This window comes from Aphelocoma coerulescens, unplaced genomic scaffold, assembly GCF_041296385.1.
Source record: "Aphelocoma coerulescens isolate FSJ_1873_10779 unplaced genomic scaffold, UR_Acoe_1.0 HiC_scaffold_109, whole genome shotgun sequence".
NCBI classification, from domain to species: Eukaryota; Metazoa; Chordata; class Aves; order Passeriformes; family Corvidae; genus Aphelocoma; species Aphelocoma coerulescens.
In genome coordinates, this window is record NW_027183469.1 from 1,772 (window position 1) to 22,062 (window position 20,291).

The 20,291-nt window shown below is 55.1% G+C and overlaps 2 protein-coding genes across 2 annotated transcripts; both read left to right on the top strand.

The window, feature by feature from the left end:
- The first annotated feature begins 496 nt into the window (after nt 1-496).
- LOC138100568 (serine/threonine-protein kinase PAK 3-like) lies at nt 497-7,183 on the top strand. Its single transcript, XM_068998435.1, has 12 exons — nt 497-575; nt 1,559-1,596; nt 2,049-2,171; nt 2,960-3,107; nt 3,791-3,854; nt 4,449-4,497; nt 4,796-4,908; nt 5,165-5,282; nt 6,032-6,131; nt 6,413-6,609; nt 6,702-6,839; nt 7,082-7,183. Exons 1-12 carry the CDS (start codon nt 497-499, stop codon nt 7,181-7,183), a joined length of 1,269 nt encoding a protein of 422 aa, XP_068854536.1.
- A 3,948-nt stretch (nt 7,184-11,131) lies between these two features.
- On the top strand, nt 11,132-20,216 carry LOC138100567 (serine/threonine-protein kinase PAK 3-like). Its single transcript, XM_068998433.1, has 11 exons — nt 11,132-11,202; nt 11,942-12,138; nt 12,822-12,885; nt 13,480-13,528; nt 13,827-13,939; nt 14,196-14,313; nt 15,063-15,162; nt 15,444-15,640; nt 15,733-15,870; nt 19,600-19,637; nt 20,090-20,216. Exons 1-11 carry the CDS (start codon nt 11,132-11,134, stop codon nt 20,214-20,216), a joined length of 1,212 nt encoding a protein of 403 aa, XP_068854534.1.
- Nucleotides 20,217-20,291: the final 75 nt, after the last annotated feature.

Consider the following 20,291-nt stretch of genomic DNA (forward strand, 5'->3'; position numbering starts at 1 on the left):
GAAGCAACAAAGATGCCAGCAGGAACAAGCACACTTGCTTTTAGTCAAAGCCTTGGGGAGGAAAAGCCACGTTTGCTTGGATTTCTTGGGGGCCTGCTGGATCGGTGCATTTTCGGAGTTACCCCGGGATGCCTTGAGCACTGGCTTATGGACGGTAAGGATTTTTTCTCCTGCTTTATGACTGAGGAGATCTTCCCAGGCTTTTCTTTTGCGTCAGCTGTACAGAAGATTTCGGTTGCCGGGCGTAACTACGCCAACAGAGCCAGAGCGGCTGCTATTGTGACGTCAAGGGAGCCGGGCCGCATCACAGTGCTGTCAGCGCGACGTTGTCCCGGCGCGCGCGAGGCCTCCTTGTCCAGAGCAGCTCTTTGGCTCGCTCGCTGCAGGAGGACCCTCGTGACTGAGGCGTTCTCAGCAGACGGCCTGCACCCCGAGAGGAGTCTTGGTTTTTCCCCCGGGTGGCATTCAGTGTGCAAACCCGCACAGCACTGCTAGAATGATCGGGCAAGTCTGTGCCGCGGTTTGCACGGTTTTTTCTGTGGCGTATTCCGGCTACTTCCTGACCCACCTGACTCGTAAGTAAAGGTTTATCCTGGGGGTAGCCATCACACGGCTTTTGCTTCACTTTGCTCTTGATGCTCGTTTGTAGTGATGAAGCAGATTTGGGAGCAAAAGTGCCATTAAGGTGCCGCTCCTTTGCTAAAGCTCCTGCCAACAGCATCAGCTAAAAAGGGGGTGTCTGCACTCGCTGGCGGCTGGAGAGTATTTGCAACGTAACCTGCAGGGGTTGCGTTCCCTCCACGGGAGAGCGCGTGGCATTGGACACTGTCATTTCCTCAGCTTGCTGCTTCAGCCGAGACAACTGCAAATTGCAGGCTGGCAGGGAGCCTCACAAGTACTTCTAAAACTTGCCCAGGAGTGAGGGAAAGCACTTTCTTGCTCCAAATCCTGCCATTAGAGGCCTTGGCTCTCTGCTGTGACCCTTGACGGTGTGCCAAGAGAGCAATTCCCTTGGCAATGAAGTGCAAGCTCCTAACCGCTTAGGCTTTGCTCCTGAACCCAGGAGCTGTTCCTGGGCTGCTTTAGAAGAGAACCACCACAGCTATGGGGCCCTTTGTGGAAGCTTTCCTGGGGGATCATTTGCAGCAAATGGATGGGAATTAGTGCATGCAATTTATTTAAAAAACAAACAAACAAACAAAAACCAAATTAAAAACAACCCAACAACAACAACAACAACAAAAAACCAGAAAAGAAAGGTTGCAGAAAAGAGAAGAGGAAAAAGCTGCTTGAGCTGTTGGGCAGAACAGAAGCTCTGACTTAAAGGCCACTTGGCATTTCTGTGATCGTGTTTCTGTTTCTTCAGCGACAAAAGTAGAGAGAGCCTAGTATAGTGTCCTTGTTGTTCTCTTGCTTGCAGTGGGAAAATCTTGTGTTGCTCCTGGAGGGATGTTGGGAAAGGAAAATGCTCTCTGTTGGGACTGACTTGTCCTGTGGGACTCCCCAGCACAGGCACTTTTCTAACGGCATCTGGTTCCTTTTGCCTTGCTCTCTGCAGGTCACCTCACACGCGGATGGAGACAAGCCCGTCCTTTGGTGAGTGGCAAAGGAACCTCTGACCTTGCTGGCATGTAAGAATTGTGCGGCAAGCTGTGAGCTTGGCCTGTTGTGGTAGAGTGTAGAGTGCCAGCCTGGGAGGCGGAAAGAAAGGCCAAGTCGGTGTTGGCATCAGCAGCAGCAAAGGGAGCACTGGCTCTTTCCTAATTTTCCATTGAAGAGCCTTTCAAGAGATGAAAGGCAAGTGTGGCAGGCCAAAGGTGTCTTGCTGATTCTAGCCAGGGTGGAGGATCAAATGCACAGCAAGACGGAGCACCACCTAATTTGCCCACCTTAAGAGGGTGAATTTCACGACTCAGAATCCCACTTTGATCAAAGTTTCTGATTTCCCCTTAGTCTGGGTGAAAAGAAAGCAGCTTACGGAGCTGACAAGAAAGCAGCTCCTAAAGGACTGGCTGCTCCCTGTCCCTCTCACTGCTGTCTGTCTGCAGGGCTCACCAGCAGGGTCAGCAGCTCCTCTGGCTCCCTCTCTTGCTGAGGAAGATGCGGAAGAGGAGCCAAATGACAAGAAGCCTCCAGCTGGTGTCCATCCACGGCCTGAACGTGCAGAGCCAGTAAGTGGCGCCTGTGGTTGGCACTGCCTTTGGTGGAGGGCCGAGCTTCAAGTTTCTGACGAGCCAGCCCTTGCCGCTCGTGCCTGAAGATGCTGGGGGCTGTGTGCCTGCCATGACGTAGTGCTGCTTCAGCCAGGCCAGGCACCCCTGGCAAATGGCTTCTGAACTTTCCCATTTGAGCGCCATTTTGCTGGGACACTGAGAGGGCCTGAGAATGTCTTTGGGATCAGACGAGAGGCAGCATTGTGCCTTTCAATTGTTGCCAGCGTAGAAGTGAGCCCCTCGGTGCACGGTGTCCGTGCAGGCTCCCCGTGGTCAGTGGACAGAGACGGTCCAAAGACTCAGTTGAGAGCCTTGCAGGATACTTAGGAGACACTGGCCCCTGGGAGGGACCAATTAGCTTCAGGCACAACATAGAGCAGACTGGCCTTCTGGTCAGACGCTACCATGCCCACTCGAGGGTGACTTCATTGCCCAGGGGAACACAGCAGGAGGAAAGCAACAAGGCTCTGGGGCCCTGCTCCCACCTCTTGCTGGATCTTTGCAAGCTCGTCAATACCTTGTTGCAGTGGTCTTGCAGAAAATCGATAAAATGTAGCATGAACCTGGCCATGTGCTGCTGTATCACAGCAGCCTTTGGGCTTTGCCCGTTGCCTTTGAGAAGGGGACATGCAAAACCCCCCCAGCCAAAGAGGCCTGGCGGTGGCTGACAGCCTTCCTTTTGCCGTGTGCTCTGCAGGGCATCTGTGCCAGCCGCCTTTCTGACGGGCAATCCTTTCTTGTCCCAGCTCTCTCTTGACGCGCGCTCTGCCGTCCAACGTGCCGCTTCACCGGCGCGCTCTGCAGCAGCCAGCACTCCCCCACGTGCCAGCACTTCGTTCAGCAGCCCAGCCCAGCAGCCGGAGATGAGAGAGGAGCAGAGCCTGAAGAGACTGAGTACGTCTGGTGTATTTCTGGTCTGCCAGAGCGGTGTGTTTTCTGCGGGTCTCTGAAGTTCCTCCTCGCTTTAGTGTCACAGAGGCATTTAGGCCTCCCTCCAAGAACCTGTTGCTGTGCTTTGAGGCAGCAAGAGAGCGCTCGGCGTGTTCCCGCTGCCTCTGAGGGCAGCTGGCACTGGCTTGACTTTTCCTGGGCTGCCCTCTGTGCCAAAGACAAAAGCAGAGATTGTTTCTGTTGAGCAGAAGGCTGGCACCTAGCGGGTGACTGGGCCCCAGGGAGCTCTCGGGCCCCAGCTCTTCTCTGGCTGCCCTTTTTACGACTGTTCTCGCTCCTCCTCTCACTGCTGCACACTGTTCTCCTAAGTGGCCCTGCCGGTGACGGCAGGTGCCACTGCAGAGGCCGCGGAGGCCCTTCCTTAACTCGGAGGGCCCAGTTCCTAAAGGCCCTTCGTTCTGGCTTATCACATGAGCTGCTGTGCTTGAGAGCCGTGAAGTCCTTCTTGGAAAGGCCAACTGCTGAAAGGCAGAGAAGATGGCCCTCCCGCTCGCTGTTCTCAGCGGCTGGAAGCCAAGTGACTGCAATGGGCACAGAGCTCCCGACAGTGGGGCTGCATCTTGGATCGTCTGGGGAGCGGCATCTCCCTTTGAAAGTGAGCACCTTGCACTGCTTTTGTCTTTCAGGGAGCATTGTGAGTCTGGGCGAGCCGAGGAGGAAATACTCGGCGTTTGAAGAACTCGGACGAGGGTAAGTCTGACGCCTGCTCCTTACGCAAAACCACGGGCCCGGTCATTTGGCCGGTGCAGCGTCAAGCGTGAAGTCAGGCAAGCTGCGAACACGGTCAGACTCCGGCTTTACCTTCCTGCCACCTCTCAGGACTGCTCAGTCAGAGCAGTCAGAAGGCATCATCAAAGACAACCTGGTGCTGGCAAGGTCTGCCTTGCTTGCAGCAAGGAGCAGGGCCTGGAAGATGTCCCGCCCCTGCCGGCCTACCAGAGCACCTTGTCACCCGAGAGCTGGCAGATAACACTTCTCAAAGGCAGAGTTTTCCAAGTTCTTCTTCTCCAGTTTTTCCAAAGGGTCCCCCTTAGGCTGGGAACGGAAGCAATCGGGCGTGTGCCTTGGAGATTTGTAGCAGCCCTTGGTGTTCACACTGGGCCTCAGTTTTCTCCTGGACACCCTGCGTGGCAGAGGGCTGCTGGGCTCTTGTGCTATTGGCGGGGGAGGCGCTGCAGCCAGGCGTTTTCCAAATGCTCCAGGCAGCCTGGGGAGATCTCCCGCCTAGGCTGGCTTTCACCGCCAGGGACTAAAGGGCTTTTTCTGCTGCCGTTTTCTTTCTAGGGGTTTTGGAGCTGTTTATAAAGCCCTCGACGCCAGCACAGGACAACAGGTAAAGTGTCAATGCCCCCAGCAGATTTTGCAGCTCTGGAGCGCTTTCGCCGCGGCTGCGAGCCTTGGCTGGAGCTTTGGGTGGCCGCTCCATCTCTGCGGCAGAGGCTGCTCCTCTGAAGCACAGCCTAGGCTCAGCAGCCTGCAGACGGCATTTGGGACGGGCTTCGGTCCTTCTCCTAAGCTCTGCCCTTTGGCACAGCTGGGCTGCGTCATTGCACAAGCACTCGCTGCGTGTTCCTGGGGATCTCGTGCGACGAGCGGCTTCTCAAGTCAACGGTCTCTCAATGTCCTTTTAGGTGGCCATCAAGAAAATGGCTCTTCAAGAGGAGATGTCCGAGGAGCTGGCTGTCAATGAAATCGTGGCCATGAGGGACAGTAGGAACCCCAATATTGTGTCCTACTTAGACAGGTGGGGCTATTCTCATGTCAGTGTTCCTTTAGGATACTGCAAGCCCAAAGTGGCAAACCCCTTTGGTCACTGGCAGAAAATGGAGCTGTTTAGGATTTCTCTCCTCCAGTGCGTGGGAGGAGGTTGCACTTGGTCTGCAAGAATCTCCTCTGGCAAATGCAGCTTGGAGAGCACTTCCAGAAAGCTGGGTCAGCCCCTCGGGTGACTGGGCTGTGCCCAGGTCCTCTCTCTCCATGCCGGGCTTTTCTTCTTTCAGCTACCTGGTCGATGGAGAGCTCTGGCTGGCGATGGAGTTCATGGACGGCGGCACGTTGTATGATGTAGTCGGGGCAGTGTACCTCGAGGAAGGACAGATAGGCGCTGTCTGTCGGGAGGTGAGGGATGCCGCTTGTGCTTCCCCTGGCCTGTTGGCCCTTGTCAACTGGTGGTTAAGAACAGCAGAGATTTCTTGCTCACGGCCTTGCTTTGCTGTTGCTGTCACGACACGCAGAAGAAAGAACATCTGAAGCCAACTGCCTGCCAGTGTCCCCGCACTTCCTAGGCTCCGTTCTCGCACTCTTACGTGCTGCCGTTGTGCTGGGGCGCTCGCGCTCGCTGGCTCGCTGGCTCGCTCGCTGTGTCGCACTTGTTTCCTCTTGCCAGCTTTGCCTCTCAACGTTTGCCTGGAGCCTGTCTGTGTGTCCTGCATTCCTTGCCGCTCCAAGCCTGAACGCTGGTGGCAGAATTTCAAGCTAAGGGCAAAGGAGATGTCCTCAGCTTCAAAGGATAGCATTGCAGCCCAGATGGCGTTGGATTCTGGAACAGGTCTAACGTGCTGCTTCCTCCTCTGCTGCCACAAGGCTACCAAGAAAATCTTTGCCATGCCGCCCCCCAGCCAAAGGGCACGCGCTACGTACCGAAGGGAGGAGGGGCTTTTGGAAGCTCAGATGTGCCTTTGCTTGGAAAGATAGAACACGCGTAAGAGTGTTGAAGCAGCAAGCTCTTCCTCTTGACAGCACTAGGATGCTGCGCCCTGGCTCCCAATTCCCTGAGAAAGCTGTCACTCTCGTCCAGCCCGTTCCTTTCTTGCGGGATGAAATCAGGTCCTGAACCTTCACCCTTCCCTTTCTCCTCTCTCTCTCAGTGCCTGCAAGGACTGCATTTCCTTCATTCCCGCCGAGTCATCCACAGAGACGTCAAAAGCTGCAACATTCTTGTGAGCACGGACGGATCTGTCAAACTGGGTGGGTATCCTTGGTCCGGCGCAGCGTTCCCGGGATGCGCTCTGGGGCTGCTCTGGGGTAACTGCCAGTTCTCCAGAAGCACTGCTTGGCCAGTGCGCCAAACCTGAGGGCGTTTTTGAAGAGGCCAATGCCTTGTTTCCCTGGCTACAGCCCCGCGGAAGCAGAGCACTGCTGCTTTTCCAGCTAGATTCACCGTGGCCTTGTCAGGCTTTGAGCGGGCAATTCTTTGGCTGGGTTTGCCAGTTGTAGCTGGCTTTGACAGGGTTTGTTTTTCTCCGCAGCTGACTTTGGCCTCTGTGCTCAGCTCACCCCTGAGCACGACAAGTGCAGCTCCAGCGTCGGCACTCCCAGCTGGATGGCGCCAGAAGTCGTGAGAGGAGAAGCCTACGGCCCCAAAGTGGACATCTGGTCACTGGGGATCGTGGGGCTGGAAATGGTGGAAGGGGAAGCTCCTTACCAGAGGGAACCCCGTCTCAGGGTAAGGTGCAGCTTCAAAGTGTGGCTCTGTGCAGAGAGAGCTGTTGTGGCTAGGAAAGGAGCAGGTAGAGTGTCCGCTTCCCTTTTTGGTAGGTTTTTGAACTGATAGAAAGGAACGGGGCCCCAAAACTGCAAAACCCCAGGCACCACTCGGCTCTCCTGCGCGACTTTCTCCGCTGCTGCCTGCAGACAGACGAGGACAGGCGCTGGTCTGCCCAGGAACTCCTGAAGGTAAGAAAAAGCAAAGCGGCAAAAAGCCCTGCGAGCTGTGGACACCTGCATGAAGGGCCGAAGAGGACTGTGGGCCACGTGGGCCTGGGCGAGACAGGTCCGGGAGCGGAAGGCGGAGGGGCAGATGGTGCCCTCGGTCCTCTTTGCGCGTCTTCCTGGTAGCAGAGGAGCCCTGCTTGAGCCTGTTGGACGTGATCTTGGGAAGTCATGGTTCCTTTTGGTTGTGTTTTTCCTTTGGGCAGCATCCATTTGTGACCTCAGGCGATCCTGCCTCCAGCCTGGCTGCTCTGATCATCTCAGCCAAGCAAGTGCAGGAAGATTGGAGAGGAGACGCTTGCGCCTGAGGAGGCCTTGGTGCCCCGCCAGCCCAGAGGAGTGAAGAGGGGATGTACCGTAAAGAGAAGATTCGGCCATCCCCTGAGTTTTATAATTTAGCTGTTCCATAGTTAGGAAGTTTATGGTTTTGAGATTTTCTTAGCTTAGCTGGTTTTCGTTAGGACTCCAGTCCCCAGAAAGTTTCATTAAAGGAGCATTGTTTAGCTAAGAGTAGAGTATTGCTGATGTAGGGAAGCTGAGAACTATCCTGGAGCTAGAAATGGACCAATCGTCATCCTGATGATTAAGCTATGAAAGAAAAAGCTGGGACTCAGCAGAACTGGACCAGGCATGAGCTGTCAGCCTGAACAGGTCACCAGGAGGACAGAATGATGAAGATGAAGATGAAGATGAAGATGAAGATGAAGATGAAGATGAAGATGAAGATGAAGAAGTAGCTGGAAGACCCTTGGTTTCAGCCCTTGGTTTCAGCAGGACTGGCAATAAAAGGCTGTAAAACCTTCAGAACCCTGGAAGATTCCCTTCCTTGCCACACTGGGCCTAAGCTGGACAGCGCCTTCGAAGCCGTGCGCTCTGGACGGGCTGTCCTGTTCATGGCTTTGCGCTGCTTCCCAGCGGCCCAAGGCTCTCCCCCCTCACAGAGGGGCCCTGCCCCGCCCCACGCGCCCCGTGGCCGCTCCCGCTCCGCCCGCCCTGCGGAGATGTTGCCCCCCCACCCGCCCCCCGTGCCCTGGCATCCCCCAGCGCCAGCCGCCCCTCAGGGAGGGGCAGGAGGAGGGAGCAGGCCCCGCTTGTTCCCCTTTCCTGGCGGTCACGTGGCATCCAAGAGCCAAGGAGGGCTGAAATGGCACGTCCCCCAAACGCTTCCCTCTCTGGTCCTTTTGGGGCACTAACGCGCTCTGCTCAAGGGAGTCCGAGGGCCTACGCTCGGCTTTCCCTGCTAAGGCCTCATTCTTCCTTCTGTAAGCTCTACAACTGGCTGGTTGACGTTAGCTCTCTAGGAGATGGGGAAAACGAGACGCTTTCAAATTGGGGGAATTACCCTGGTAAATTACTGCAGTTTTTCAGCAACAGAATTTCAAGGTGCAGCTGGGCCTTTCAGCCATTGCATCGATTTTCAAATGGCACCCGCAGCATCCGACGTGTGAAGAGCCCAGTGTGAAGCTCCTCAAAGACACTGCAGCAGTTGTCCCCCAGCAGACAGGACGTGTCTGTGCTGAGTCACCAGAAAAGAGAGCTAAGCCCAGAGTCATTCGTGCATGGGCAAGCAGAGTTGGTTTCCAGAGGAGTTGCATGCACTCGTTTCCCTCTCCCACTCAGTACTTGCTCTCCTCTTTCAAGCTGGCTCCTGCCTTTAACTGGAGCTTTTGACAGAGAAGGGAATGACTGCATCTCATTTTCTTTGGGATGTGGCTATCCAAATGTCTGCAAGGAATCTTACAGGGAGCATGGAGCCTGGGCAAACATCTGTGAGGCTGCAGCTTTTGACTGCTTGAAACGGGCCTTCTTTGGGCTCGGCACCTGCAGGCCACCGCAGAGCGGTAGCCGCAGGCTGCTGCCAGAGCTGCAACACAACAAAACTGTGGCAGCCCGAGAATCAGCGCGCAGCTCTTCTGCATGTTGTCCGACGTTAAGGTGCCAAAGAAAGAGCAAGCAGGAAGAGAGGAGCTTTGTGTCAGGAGACAAGCCAACACCTCCCTGCCAGAAAGGGAGGTCAGGCTCCAAAGTGAGTCCGAGCAAAGGTCAGCATGCACCTACGTGCTCAAGAAGCAACTGCGCACTGCAGTACTCCTGGAAACTGATTTCCTTGGCTTCTTTTGTCCCCTAAATGTCATCAAAGCAGTTAGGGCTTTCAGAAGCAACAAAGATGCCAGCAGGAACAAGCACACTTGCTTTTAGTCAAAGCCTTGGGGAGGAAAAGCCACGTTTGCTTGGATTTCTTGGGGGCCTGCTGGATCGGTGCATTTTCGGAGTTACCCCGGGATGCCTTGAGCACTGGCTTATGGACGGTAAGGATTTTTTCTCCTGCTTTATGACTGAGGAGATCTTCCCAGGCTTTTCTTTTGCGTCAGCTGTACAGAAGATTTCGGTTGCCGGGCGTAACTACGCCAACAGAGCCAGAGCGGCTGCTATTGTGACGTCAAGGGAGCCGGGCCGCATCACAGTGCTGTCAGCGCGACGTTGTCCCGGCGCGCGCGAGGCCTCCTTGTCCAGAGCAGCTCTTTGGCTCGCTCGCTGCAGGAGGACCCTCGTGACTGAGGCGTTCTCAGCAGACGGCCTGCACCCCGAGAGGAGTCTTGGTTTTTCCCCCGGGTGGCATTCAGTGTGCAAACCCGCACAGCACTGCTAGAATGATCGGGCAAGTCTGTGCCGCGGTTTGCACGGTTTTTTCTGTGGCGTATTCCGGCTACTTCCTGACCCACCTGACTCGTAAGTAAAGGTTTATCCTGGGGGTAGCCATCACACGGCTTTTGCTTCACTTTGCTCTTGATGCTCGTTTGTAGTGATGAAGCAGATTTGGGAGCAAAAGTGCCATTAAGGTGCCGCTCCTTTGCTAAAGCTCCTGCCAACAGCATCAGCTAAAAAGGGGGTGTCTGCACTCGCTGGCGGCTGGAGAGTATTTGCAACGTAACCTGCAGGGGTTGCGTTCCCTCCACGGGAGAGCGCGTGGCATTGGACACTGTCATTTCCTCAGCTTGCTGCTTCAGCCGAGACAACCTGCAAATTGCAGGCTGGCAGGGAGCCTCACAAGTACTTCTAAAACTTGCCCAGGAGTGAGGGAAAGCACTTTCTTGCTCCAAATCCTGCCATTAGAGGCCTTGGCTCTCTGCTGTGACCCTTGACGGTGTGCCAAGAGAGCAATTCCCTTGGCAATGAAGTGCAAGCTCCTAACCGCTTAGGCTTTGCTCCTGAACCCAGGAGCTGTTCCTGGGCTGCTTTAGAAGAGAACCGCCACAGCTATGGGGCCCTTTGTGGAAGCTTTCCTGGGGGATCATTTGCAGCAAATGGATGGGAATTAGTGCATGCAATTTATTTAAAAAACAAACAAACAAACAAAAACCAAATTAAAAACAACCCAACAACAACAACAACAACAAAAAACCAGAAAAGAAAGGTTGCAGAAAAGAGAAGAGGAAAAAGCTGCTTGAGCTGTTGGGCAAAACAGAAGCTCTGACTTAAAGGCCACTTGGCATTTCTGTGATCGTGTTTCTGTTTCTTCAGCGACAAAAGTAGAGAGAGCCTAGTATAGTGTCCTTGTTGTTCTCTTGCTTGCAGTGGGAAAATCTTGTGTTGCTCCTGGAGGGATGTTGGGAAAGGAAAATGCTCTCTGTTGGGACTGACTTGTCCTGTGGGACTCCCCAGCACAGGCACTTTTCTAACGGCATCTGGTTCCTTTTGCCTTGCTCTCTGCAGGTCACCTCACACGCGGATGGAGACAAGCCCGTCCTTTGGTGAGTGGCAAAGGAACCTCTGACCTTGCTGGCATGTAAGAATTGTGCGGCAAGCTGTGAGCTTGGCCTGTTGTGGTAGAGTGTAGAGTGCCAGCCTGGGAGGCGGAAAGAAAGGCCAAGTCGGTGTTGGCATCAGCAGCAGCAAAGGGAGCACTGGCTCTTTCCTAATTTTCCATTGAAGAGCCTTTCAAGAGATGAAAGGCAAGTGTGGCAGGCCAAAGGTGTCTTGCTGATTCTAGCCAGGGTGGAGGATCAAATGCACAGCAAGACGGAGCACCACCTAATTTGCCCACCTTAAGAGGGTGAATTTCACGACTCAGAATCCCACTTTGATCAAAGTTTCTGATTTCCCCTTAGTCTGGGTGAAAAGAAAGCAGCTTACGGAGCTGACAAGAAAGCAGCTCCTAAAGGACTGGCTGCTCCCTGTCCCTCTCACTGCTGTCTGTCTGCAGGGCTCACCAGCAGGGTCAGCAGCTCCTCTGGCTCCCTCTCTTGCTGAGGAAGATGCGGAAGAGGAGCCAAATGACAAGAAGCCTCCAGCTGGTGTCCATCCACGGCCTGAACGTGCAGAGCCAGTAAGTGGCGCCTGTGGTTGGCACTGCCTTTGGTGGAGGGCCGAGCTTCAAGTTTCTGACGAGCCAGCCCTTGCCGCTCGTGCCTGAAGATGCTGGGGGCTGTGTGCCTGCCATGACGTAGTGCTGCTTCAGCCAGGCCAGGCACCCCTGGCAAATGGCTTCTGAACTTTCCCATTTGAGCGCCATTTTGCTGGGACGCTGAGAGGGCCTGAGAATGTCTTTGGGATCAGACGAGAGGCAGCATTGTGCCTTTCAATTGTTGCCAGCGTAGAAGTGAGCCCCTCGGTGCACGGTGTCCGTGCAGGCTCCCCGTGGTCAGTGGACAGAGACGGTCCAAAGACTCAGTTGAGAGCCTTGCAGGATACTTAGGAGACACTGGCCCCTGGGAGGGACCAATTAGCTTCAGGCACAACATAGAGCAGACTGGCCTTCTGGTCAGACGCTACCATGCCCACTCGAGGGTGACTTCATTGCCCAGGGGAACACAGCAGGAGGAAAGCAACAAGGCTCTGGGGCCCTGCTCCCACCTCTTGCTGGATCTTTGCAAGCTCGTCAATACCTTGTTGCAGTGGTCTTGCAGAAAATCGATAAAATGTAGCATGAACCTGGCCATGTGCTGCTGTATCACAGCAGCCTTTGGGCTTTGCCCGTTGCCTTTGAGAAGGGGACATGCAAAACCCCCCCAGCCAAAGAGGCCTGGCGGTGGCTGACAGCCTTCCTTTTGCCGTGTGCTCTGCAGGGCATCTGTGCCAGCCGCCTTTCTGACGGGCAATCCTTTCTTGTCCCAGCTCTCTCTTGACGCGCGCTCTGCCGTCCAACGTGCCGCTTCACCGGCGCGCTCTGCAGCAGCCAGCACTCCCCCACGTGCCAGCACTTCGTTCAGCAGCCCAGCCCAGCAGCCGGAGATGAGAGAGGAGCAGAGCCTGAAGAGACTGAGTACGTCTGGTGTATTTCTGGTCTGCCAGAGCGGTGTGTTTTCTGCGGGTCTCTGAAGTTCCTCCTCGCTTTAGTGTCACAGAGGCATTTAGGCCTCCCTCCAAGAACCTGTTGCTGTGCTTTGAGGCAGCAAGAGAGCGCTCGGCGTGTTCCCGCTGCCTCTGAGGGCAGCTGGCACTGGCTTGACTTTTCCTGGGCTGCCCTCTGTGCCAAAGACAAAAGCAGAGATTGTTTCTGTTGAGCAGAAGGCTGGCACCTAGCGGGTGACTGGGCCCCAGGGAGCTCTCGGGCCCCAGCTCTTCTCTGGCTGCCCTTTTTACGACTGTTCTCGCTCCTCCTCTCACTGCTGCACACTGTTCTCCTAAGTGGCCCTGCCGGTGACGGCAGGTGCCACTGCAGAGGCCGCGGAGGCCCTTCCTTAACTCGGAGGGCCCAGTTCCTAAAGGCCCTTCGTTCTGGCTTATCACATGAGCTGCTGTGCTTGAGAGCCGTGAAGTCCTTCTTGGAAAGGCCAACTGCTGAAAGGCAGAGAAGATGGCCCTCCCGCTCGCTGTTCTCAGCGGCTGGAAGCCAAGTGACTGCAATGGGCACAGAGCTCCCGACAGTGGGGCTGCATCTTGGATCGTCTGGGGAGCGGCATCTCCCTTTGAAAGTGAGCACCTTGCACTGCTTTTGTCTTTCAGGGAGCATTGTGAGTCTGGGCGAGCCGAGGAGGAAATACTCGGCGTTTGAAGAACTCGGACGAGGGTAAGTCTGACGCCTGCTCCTTACGCAAAACCACGGGCCCGGTCATTTGGCCGGTGCAGCGTCAAGCGTGAAGTCAGGCAAGCTGCGAACACGGTCAGACTCCGGCTTTACCTTCCTGCCACCTCTCAGGACTGCTCAGTCAGAGCAGTCAGAAGGCATCATCAAAGACAACCTGGTGCTGGCAAGGTCTGCCTTGCTTGCAGCAAGGAGCAGGGCCTGGAAGATGTCCCGCCCCTGCCGGCCTACCAGAGCACCTTGTCACCCGAGAGCTGGCAGATAACACTTCTCAAAGGCAGAGTTTTCCAAGTTCTTCTTCTCCAGTTTTTCCAAAGGGTCCCCCTTAGGCTGGGAACGGAAGCAATCGGGCGTGTGCCTTGGAGATTTGTAGCAGCCCTTGGTGTTCACACTGGGCCTCAGTTTTCTCCTGGACACCCTGCGTGGCAGAGGGCTGCTGGGCTCTTGTGCTATTGGCGGGGGAGGCGCTGCAGCCAGGCGTTTTCCAAATGCTCCAGGCAGCCTGGGGAGATCTCCCGCCTAGGCTGGCTTTCACCGCCAGGGACTAAAGGGCTTTTTCTGCTGCCGTTTTCTTTCTAGGGGTTTTGGAGCTGTTTATAAAGCCCTCGACGCCAGCACAGGACAACAGGTAAAGTGTCAATGCCCCCAGCAGATTTTGCAGCTCTGGAACGCTTTCGCCGCGGCTGCGAGCCTTGGCTGGAGCTTTGGGTGGCCGCTCCATCTCTGCGGCAGAGGCTGCTCCTCTGAAGCACAGCCTAGGCTCAGCAGCCTGCAGACGGCATTTGGGACGGGCTTCGGTCCTTCTCCTAAGCTCTGCCCTTTGGCACAGCTGGGCTGCGTCATTGCACAAGCACTCGCTGCGTGTTCCTGGGGATCTCGTGCGACGAGCGGCTTCTCAAGTCAACGGTCTCTCAATGTCCTTTTAGGTGGCCATCAAGAAAATGGCTCTTCAAGAGGAGATGTCCGAGGAGCTGGCTGTCAATGAAATCGTGGCCATGAGGGACAGTAGGAACCCCAATATTGTGTCCTACTTAGACAGGTGGGGCTATTCTCATGTCAGTGTTCCTTTAGGATACTGCAAGCCCAAAGTGGCAAACCCCTTTGGTCACTGGCAGAAAATGGAGCTGTTTAGGATTTCTCTCCTCCAGTGCGTGGGAGGAGGTTGCACTTGGTCTGCAAGAATCTCCTCTGGCAAATGCAGCTTGGAGAGCACTTCCAGAAAGCTGGGTCAGCCCCTCGGGTGACTGGGCTGTGCCCAGGTCCTCTCTCTCCATGCCGGGCTTTTCTTCTTTCAGCTACCTGGTCGATGGAGAGCTCTGGCTGGCGATGGAGTTCATGGACGGCGGCACGTTGTATGATGTAGTCGGGGCAGTGTACCTCGAGGAAGGACAGATAGGCGCTGTCTGTCGGGAGGTGAGGGATGCCGCTTGTGCTTCCCCTGGCCTGTTGGCCCTTGTCAACTGGTGGTTAAGAACAGCAGAGATTTCTTGCTCACGGCCTTGCTTTGCTGTTGCTGTCACGACACGCAGAAGAAAGAACATCTGAAGCCAACTGCCTGCCAGTGTCCCCGCACTTCCTAGGCTCCGTTCTCGCACTCTTACGTGCTGCCGTTGTGCTGGGGCGCTCGCGCTCGCTGGCTCGCTGGCTCGCTCGCTGTGTCGCACTTGTTTCCTCTTGCCAGCTTTGCCTCTCAACGTTTGCCTGGAGCCTGTCTGTGTGTCCTGCATTCCTTGCCGCTCCAAGCCTGAACGCTGGTGGCAGAATTTCAAGCTAAGGGCAAAGGAGATGTCCTCAGCTTCAAAGGATAGCATTGCAGCCCAGATGGCGTTGGATTCTGGAACAGGTCTAACGTGCTGCTTCCTCCTCTGCTGCCACAAGGCTACCAAGAAAATCTTTGCCATGCCGCCCCCCAGCCAAAGGGCACGCGCTACGTACCGAAGGGAGGAGGGGCTTTTGGAAGCTCAGATGTGCCTTTGCTTGGAAAGATAGAACACGCGTAAGAGTGTTGAAGCAGCAAGCTCTTCCTCTTGACAGCACTAGGATGCTGCGCCCTGGCTCCCAATTCCCTGAGAAAGCTGTCACTCTCGTCCAGCCCGTTCCTTTCTTGCGGGATGAAATCAGGTCCTGAACCTTCACCCTTCCCTTTCTCCTCTCTCTCTCAGTGCCTGCAAGGACTGCATTTCCTTCATTCCCGCCGAGTCATCCACAGAGACGTCAAAAGCTGCAACATTCTTGTGAGCACGGACGGATCTGTCAAACTGGGTGGGTATCCTTGGTCCGGCGCAGCGTTCCCGGGATGCGCTCTGGGGCTGCTCTGGGGTAACTGCCAGTTCTCCAGAAGCACTGCTTGGCCAGTGCGCCAAACCTGAGGGCGTTTTTGAAGAGGCCAATGCCTTGTTTCCCTGGCTACAGCCCCGCGGAAGCAGAGCACTGCTGCTTTTCCAGCTAGATTCACCGTGGCCTTGTCAGGCTTTGAGCGGGCAATTCTTTGGCTGGGTTTGCCAGTTGTAGCTGGCTTTGACAGGGTTTGTTTTTCTCCGCAGCTGACTTTGGCCTCTGTGCTCAGCTCACCCCTGAGCACGACAAGTGCAGCTCCAGCGTCGGCACTCCCAGCTGGATGGCGCCAGAAGTCGTGAGAGGAGAAGCCTACGGCCCCAAAGTGGACATCTGGTCACTGGGGATCGTGGGGCTGGAAATGGTGGAAGGGGAAGCTCCTTACCAGAGGGAACCCCGTCTCAGGGTAAGGTGCAGCTTCAAAGTGTGGCTCTGTGCAGAGAGAGCTGTTGTGGCTAGGAAAGGAGCAGGTAGAGTGTCCGCTTCCCTTTTTGGTAGGTTTTTGAACTGATAGAAAGGAACGGGGCCCCAAAACTGCAAAACCCCAGGCACCACTCGGCTCTCCTGCGCGACTTTCTCCGCTGCTGCCTGCAGACAGACGAGGACAGGCGCTGGTCTGCCCAGGAACTCCTGAAGGTAAGAAAAAGCAAAGCGGCAAAAAGCCCTGCGAGCTGTGGACACCTGCATGAAGGGCCGAAGAGGACTGTGGGCCACGTGGGCCTGGGCGAGACAGGTCCGGGAGCGGAAGGCGGAGGGGCAGATGGTGCCCTCGGTCCTCTTTGCGCGTCTTCCTGGTAGCAGAGGAGCCCTGCTTGAGCCTGTTGGACGTGATCTTGGGAAGTCATGGTTCCTTTTGGTTGTGTTTTTCCTTTGGGCAGCATCCATTTGTGACCTCAGGCGATCCTGCCTCCAGCCTGGCTGCTCTGATCATCTCAGCCAAGCAAGTGCAGGAAGATTGGAGAGGAGACGCTTGCGCCTGAGGAGGCCTTGGTGCCCCGCCAGCCCAGAGGAGTGAAGAGGGGATGTACCGTATTTAAGAGAAGATTCGGCCATCCCCTGAGTTTTATAATTTAGCTGTTCCATAGTTAGGAAGTTTATGGTTTTGAGATTTTCTTAGCTTAGCTGGTTTTCGTTAGGACTCCAGTCCCCAGAAAGTTTCATTAAAGGAGCATTGTTTAGCTAAGAGTAGAGTATTGCTGATGTAGGGAAGCTGAGAACTATCCTGGAGCTAGAAATGGACCAATCGTCATCCTGATGATTAAGCTATGAAAGAAAAAGCTGGGACTCAGCAGAACTGGACCAGGCATGAGCTGTCAGCCTGAACAGGTCACCAGGAGGACAGAATGATGAAGATGAAGATGAAGATGAAGATGAAGATGAAGAAGTAGCTGGAAGACCCTTGGTTTCAGCCCTTGGTTTCAGCAGGACTGGCAATAAAAGGCTGTAAAACCTTCAGAACCCTGGAAGATTCCCTTCCTTGCCACACTGGGCCTAAGCTGGACAGCGCCTTCGAAGCCGTGCGCTCTGGACGGGCTGTCCTGTTCATGGCTTTGCGCTGCTTCCCAGCGGCCCAAGGCTCTCCCCCCTCACAGAGGGGCCCTGCCCCGCCCCACGCGCCCCGTGGCCGCTCCCGCTCCGCCCGCCCTGCGGAGATGTTGCCCCCCCACCCGCCCCCCGTGCCCTGGCATCCCCCAGCGCCAGCCGCCCCTCAGGGAGGGGCAGGAGGAGGGAGCAGGCCCCGCTTGTTCCCCTTTCCTGGCGGTCACGTGGCATCCAAGAGCCAAGGAGGGCTGAAATGGCACGTCCCCCAAACGCTTCCCTCTCTGGTCCTTTTGGGGCACTAACGCGCTCTGCTCAAGGGAGTCCGAGGGCCTACGCTCGGCTTTCCCTGCTAAGGCCTCATTCTTCCTTCTGTAAGCTCTACAACTGGCTGGTTGACGTTAGCTCTCTAGGAGATGGGGAAAACGAGACGCTTTCAAATTGGGGGAATTACCCTGGTAAATTACTGCAGTTTTTCAGCAACAGAATTTCAAGGTGCAGCTGGGCCTTTCAGCCATTGCATCGATTTTCAAATGGCACCCGCAGCATCCGACGTGTGAAGAGCCCAGTGTGAAGCTCCTCAAAGACACTGCAGCAGTTGTCCCCCAGCAGACAGGACGTGTCTGTGCTGAGTCACCAGAAAAGAGAGCTAAGCCCAGAGTCATTCGTGCATGGGCAAGCAGAGTTGGTTTCCAGAGGAGTTGCATGCACTCGTTTCCCTCTCCCACTCAGTACTTGCTCTCCTCTTTCAAGCTGGCTCCTGCCTTTAACTGGAGCTTTTGACAGAGAAGGGAATGACTGCATCTCATTTTCTTTGGGATGTGGCTATCCAAATGTCTGCAAGGAATCTTACAGGGAGCATGGAGCCTGGGCAAACATCTGTGAGGCTGCAGCTTTTGACTGCTTGAAACGGGCCTTCTTTGGGCTCGGCACCTGCAGGCCACCGCAGAGCGGTAGCCGCAGGCTGCTGCCAGAGCTGCAACACAACAAAACTGTGGCAGCCCGAGAATCAGCGCGCAGCTCTTCTGCATGTTGTCCGACGTTAAGGTGCCAAAGAAAGAGCAAGCAGGAAGAGAGGAGCTTTGTGTCAGGAGACAAGCCAACACCTCCCTGCCAGAAAGGGAGGTCAGGCTCCAAAGTGAGTCCGAGCAAAGGTCAGCATGCACCTACGTGCTCAAGAAGCAACTGCGCACTGCAGTACTCCTGGAAACTGATTTCCTTGGCTTCTTTTGTCCCCTAAATGTCATCAAAGCAGTTAGGGCTTTCAGAAGCAACAAAGATGCCAGCAGGAACAAGCACACTTGCTTTTAGTCAAAGCCTTGGGGAGGAAAAGCCACGTTTGCTTGGATTTCTTGGGGGCCTGCTGGATCGGTGCATTTTCGGAGTTACCCCGGGATGCCTTGAGCACTGGCTTATGGACGGTAAGGATTTTTTCTCCTGCTTTATGACTGAGGAGATCTTCCCAGGCTTTTCTTTTGCGTCAGCTGTACAGAAGATTTCGGTTGCCGGGCGTAACTACGCCAACAGAGCCAGAGCGGCTGCTATTGTGACGTCAAGGGAGCCGGGCCGCATCACAGTGCTGTCAGCGCGACGTTGTCCCGGCGCGCGCGAGGCCTCCTTGTCCAGAGCAGCTCTTTGGCTCGCTCGCTGCAGGAGGACCCTCGTGACTGAGGCGTTCTCAGCAGACGGCCTGCACCCCGAGAGGAGTCTTGGTTTTTCCCCCGGGTGGCATTCAGTGTGCAAACCCGCACAGCACTGCTAGAATGATCGGGCAAGTCTGTGCCGCGGTTTGCACGGTTTTTTCTGTGGCGTATTCCGGCTACTTCCTGACCCACCTGACTCGTAAGTAAAGGTTTATCCTGGGGGTAGCCATCACACGGCTTTTGCTTCACTTTGCTCTTGATGCTCGTTTGTAGTGATGAAGCAGATTTGGGAGCAAAAGTGCCATTAAGGTGCCGCTCCTTTGCTAAAGCTCCTGCCAACAGCATCAGCTAAAAAGGGGGTGTCTGCACTCGCTGGCGGCTGGAGAGTATTTGCAACGTAACCTGCAGGGGTTGCGTTCCCTCCACGGGAGAGCGCGTGGCATTGGACACTGTCATTTCCTCAGCTTGCTGCTTCAGCCGAGACAACCTGCAAATTGCAGGCTGGCAGGGAGCCTCACAAGTACTTCTAAAACTTGCCCAGGAGTGAGGGAAAGCACTTTCTTGCTCCAAATCCTGCCATTAGAGGCCTTGGCTCTCTGCTGTGACCCTTGACGGTGTGCCAAGAGAGCAATTCCCTTGGCAATGAAGTGCAAGCTCCTAACCGCTTAGGCTTTGCTCCTGAACCCAGGAGCTGTTCCTGGGCTGCTTTAGAAGAGAACCGCCACAGCTATGGGGCCCTTTGTGGAAGCTTTCCTGGGGGATCATTTGCAGCAAATGGATGGGAATTAGTGCATGCAATTTATTTAAAAAACAAACAAACAAACAAAAACCAAATTAAAAACAACCCAACAACAACAACAACAACAAAAAACCAGAAAAGAAAGGTTGCAGAAAAGAGAAGAGGAAAAAGCTGCTTGAGCTGTTGGGCAAAACAGAAGCTCTGACTTAAAGGCCACTTGGCATTTCTGTGATCGTGTTTCTGTTTCTTCAGCGACAAAAGTAGAGAGAGCCTAGTATAGTGTCCTTGTTGTTCTCTTGCTTGCAGTGGGAAAATCTTGTGTTGCTCCTGGAGGGATGTTGGGAAAGGAAAATGCTCTCTGTTGGGACTGACTTGTCCTGTGGGACTCCCCAGCACAGGCACTTTTCTAACGGCATCTGGTTCCTTTTGCCTTGCTCTCTGCAGGTCACCTCACACGCGGATGGAGACAAGCCCGTCCTTTGGTGAGTGGCAAAGGAACCTCTGACCTTGCTGGCATGTAAGAATTGTGCGGCAAGCTGTGAGCTTGGCCTGTTGTGGTAGAGTGTAGAGTGCCAGCCTGGGAGGCGGAAAGAAAGGCCAAGTCGGTGTTGGCATCAGCAGCAGCAAAGGGAGCACTGGCTCTTTCCTAATTTTCCATTGAAGAGCCTTTCAAGAGATGAAAGGCAAGTGTGGCAGGCCAAAGGTGTCTTGCTGATTCTAGCCAGGGTGGAGGATCAAATGCACAGCAAGACGGAGCACCACCTAATTTGCCCACCTTAAGAGGGTGAATTTCACGACTCAGAATCCCACTTTGATCAAAGTTTCTGATTTCCCCTTAGTCTGGGTGAAAAGAAAGCAGCTTACGGAGCTGACAAGAAAGCAGCTCCTAAAGGACTGGCTGCTCCCTGTCCCTCTCACTGCTGTCTGTCTGCAGGGCTCACCAGCAGGGTCAGCAGCTCCTCTGGCTCCCTCTCTTGCTGAGGAAGATGCGGAAGAGGAGCCAAATGACAAGAAGCCTCCAGCTGGTGTCCATCCACGGCCTGAACGTGCAGAGCCAGTAAGTGGCGCCTGTGGTTGGCACTGCCTTTGGTGGAGGGCCGAGCTTCAAGTTTCTGACGAGCCAGCCCTTGCCGCTC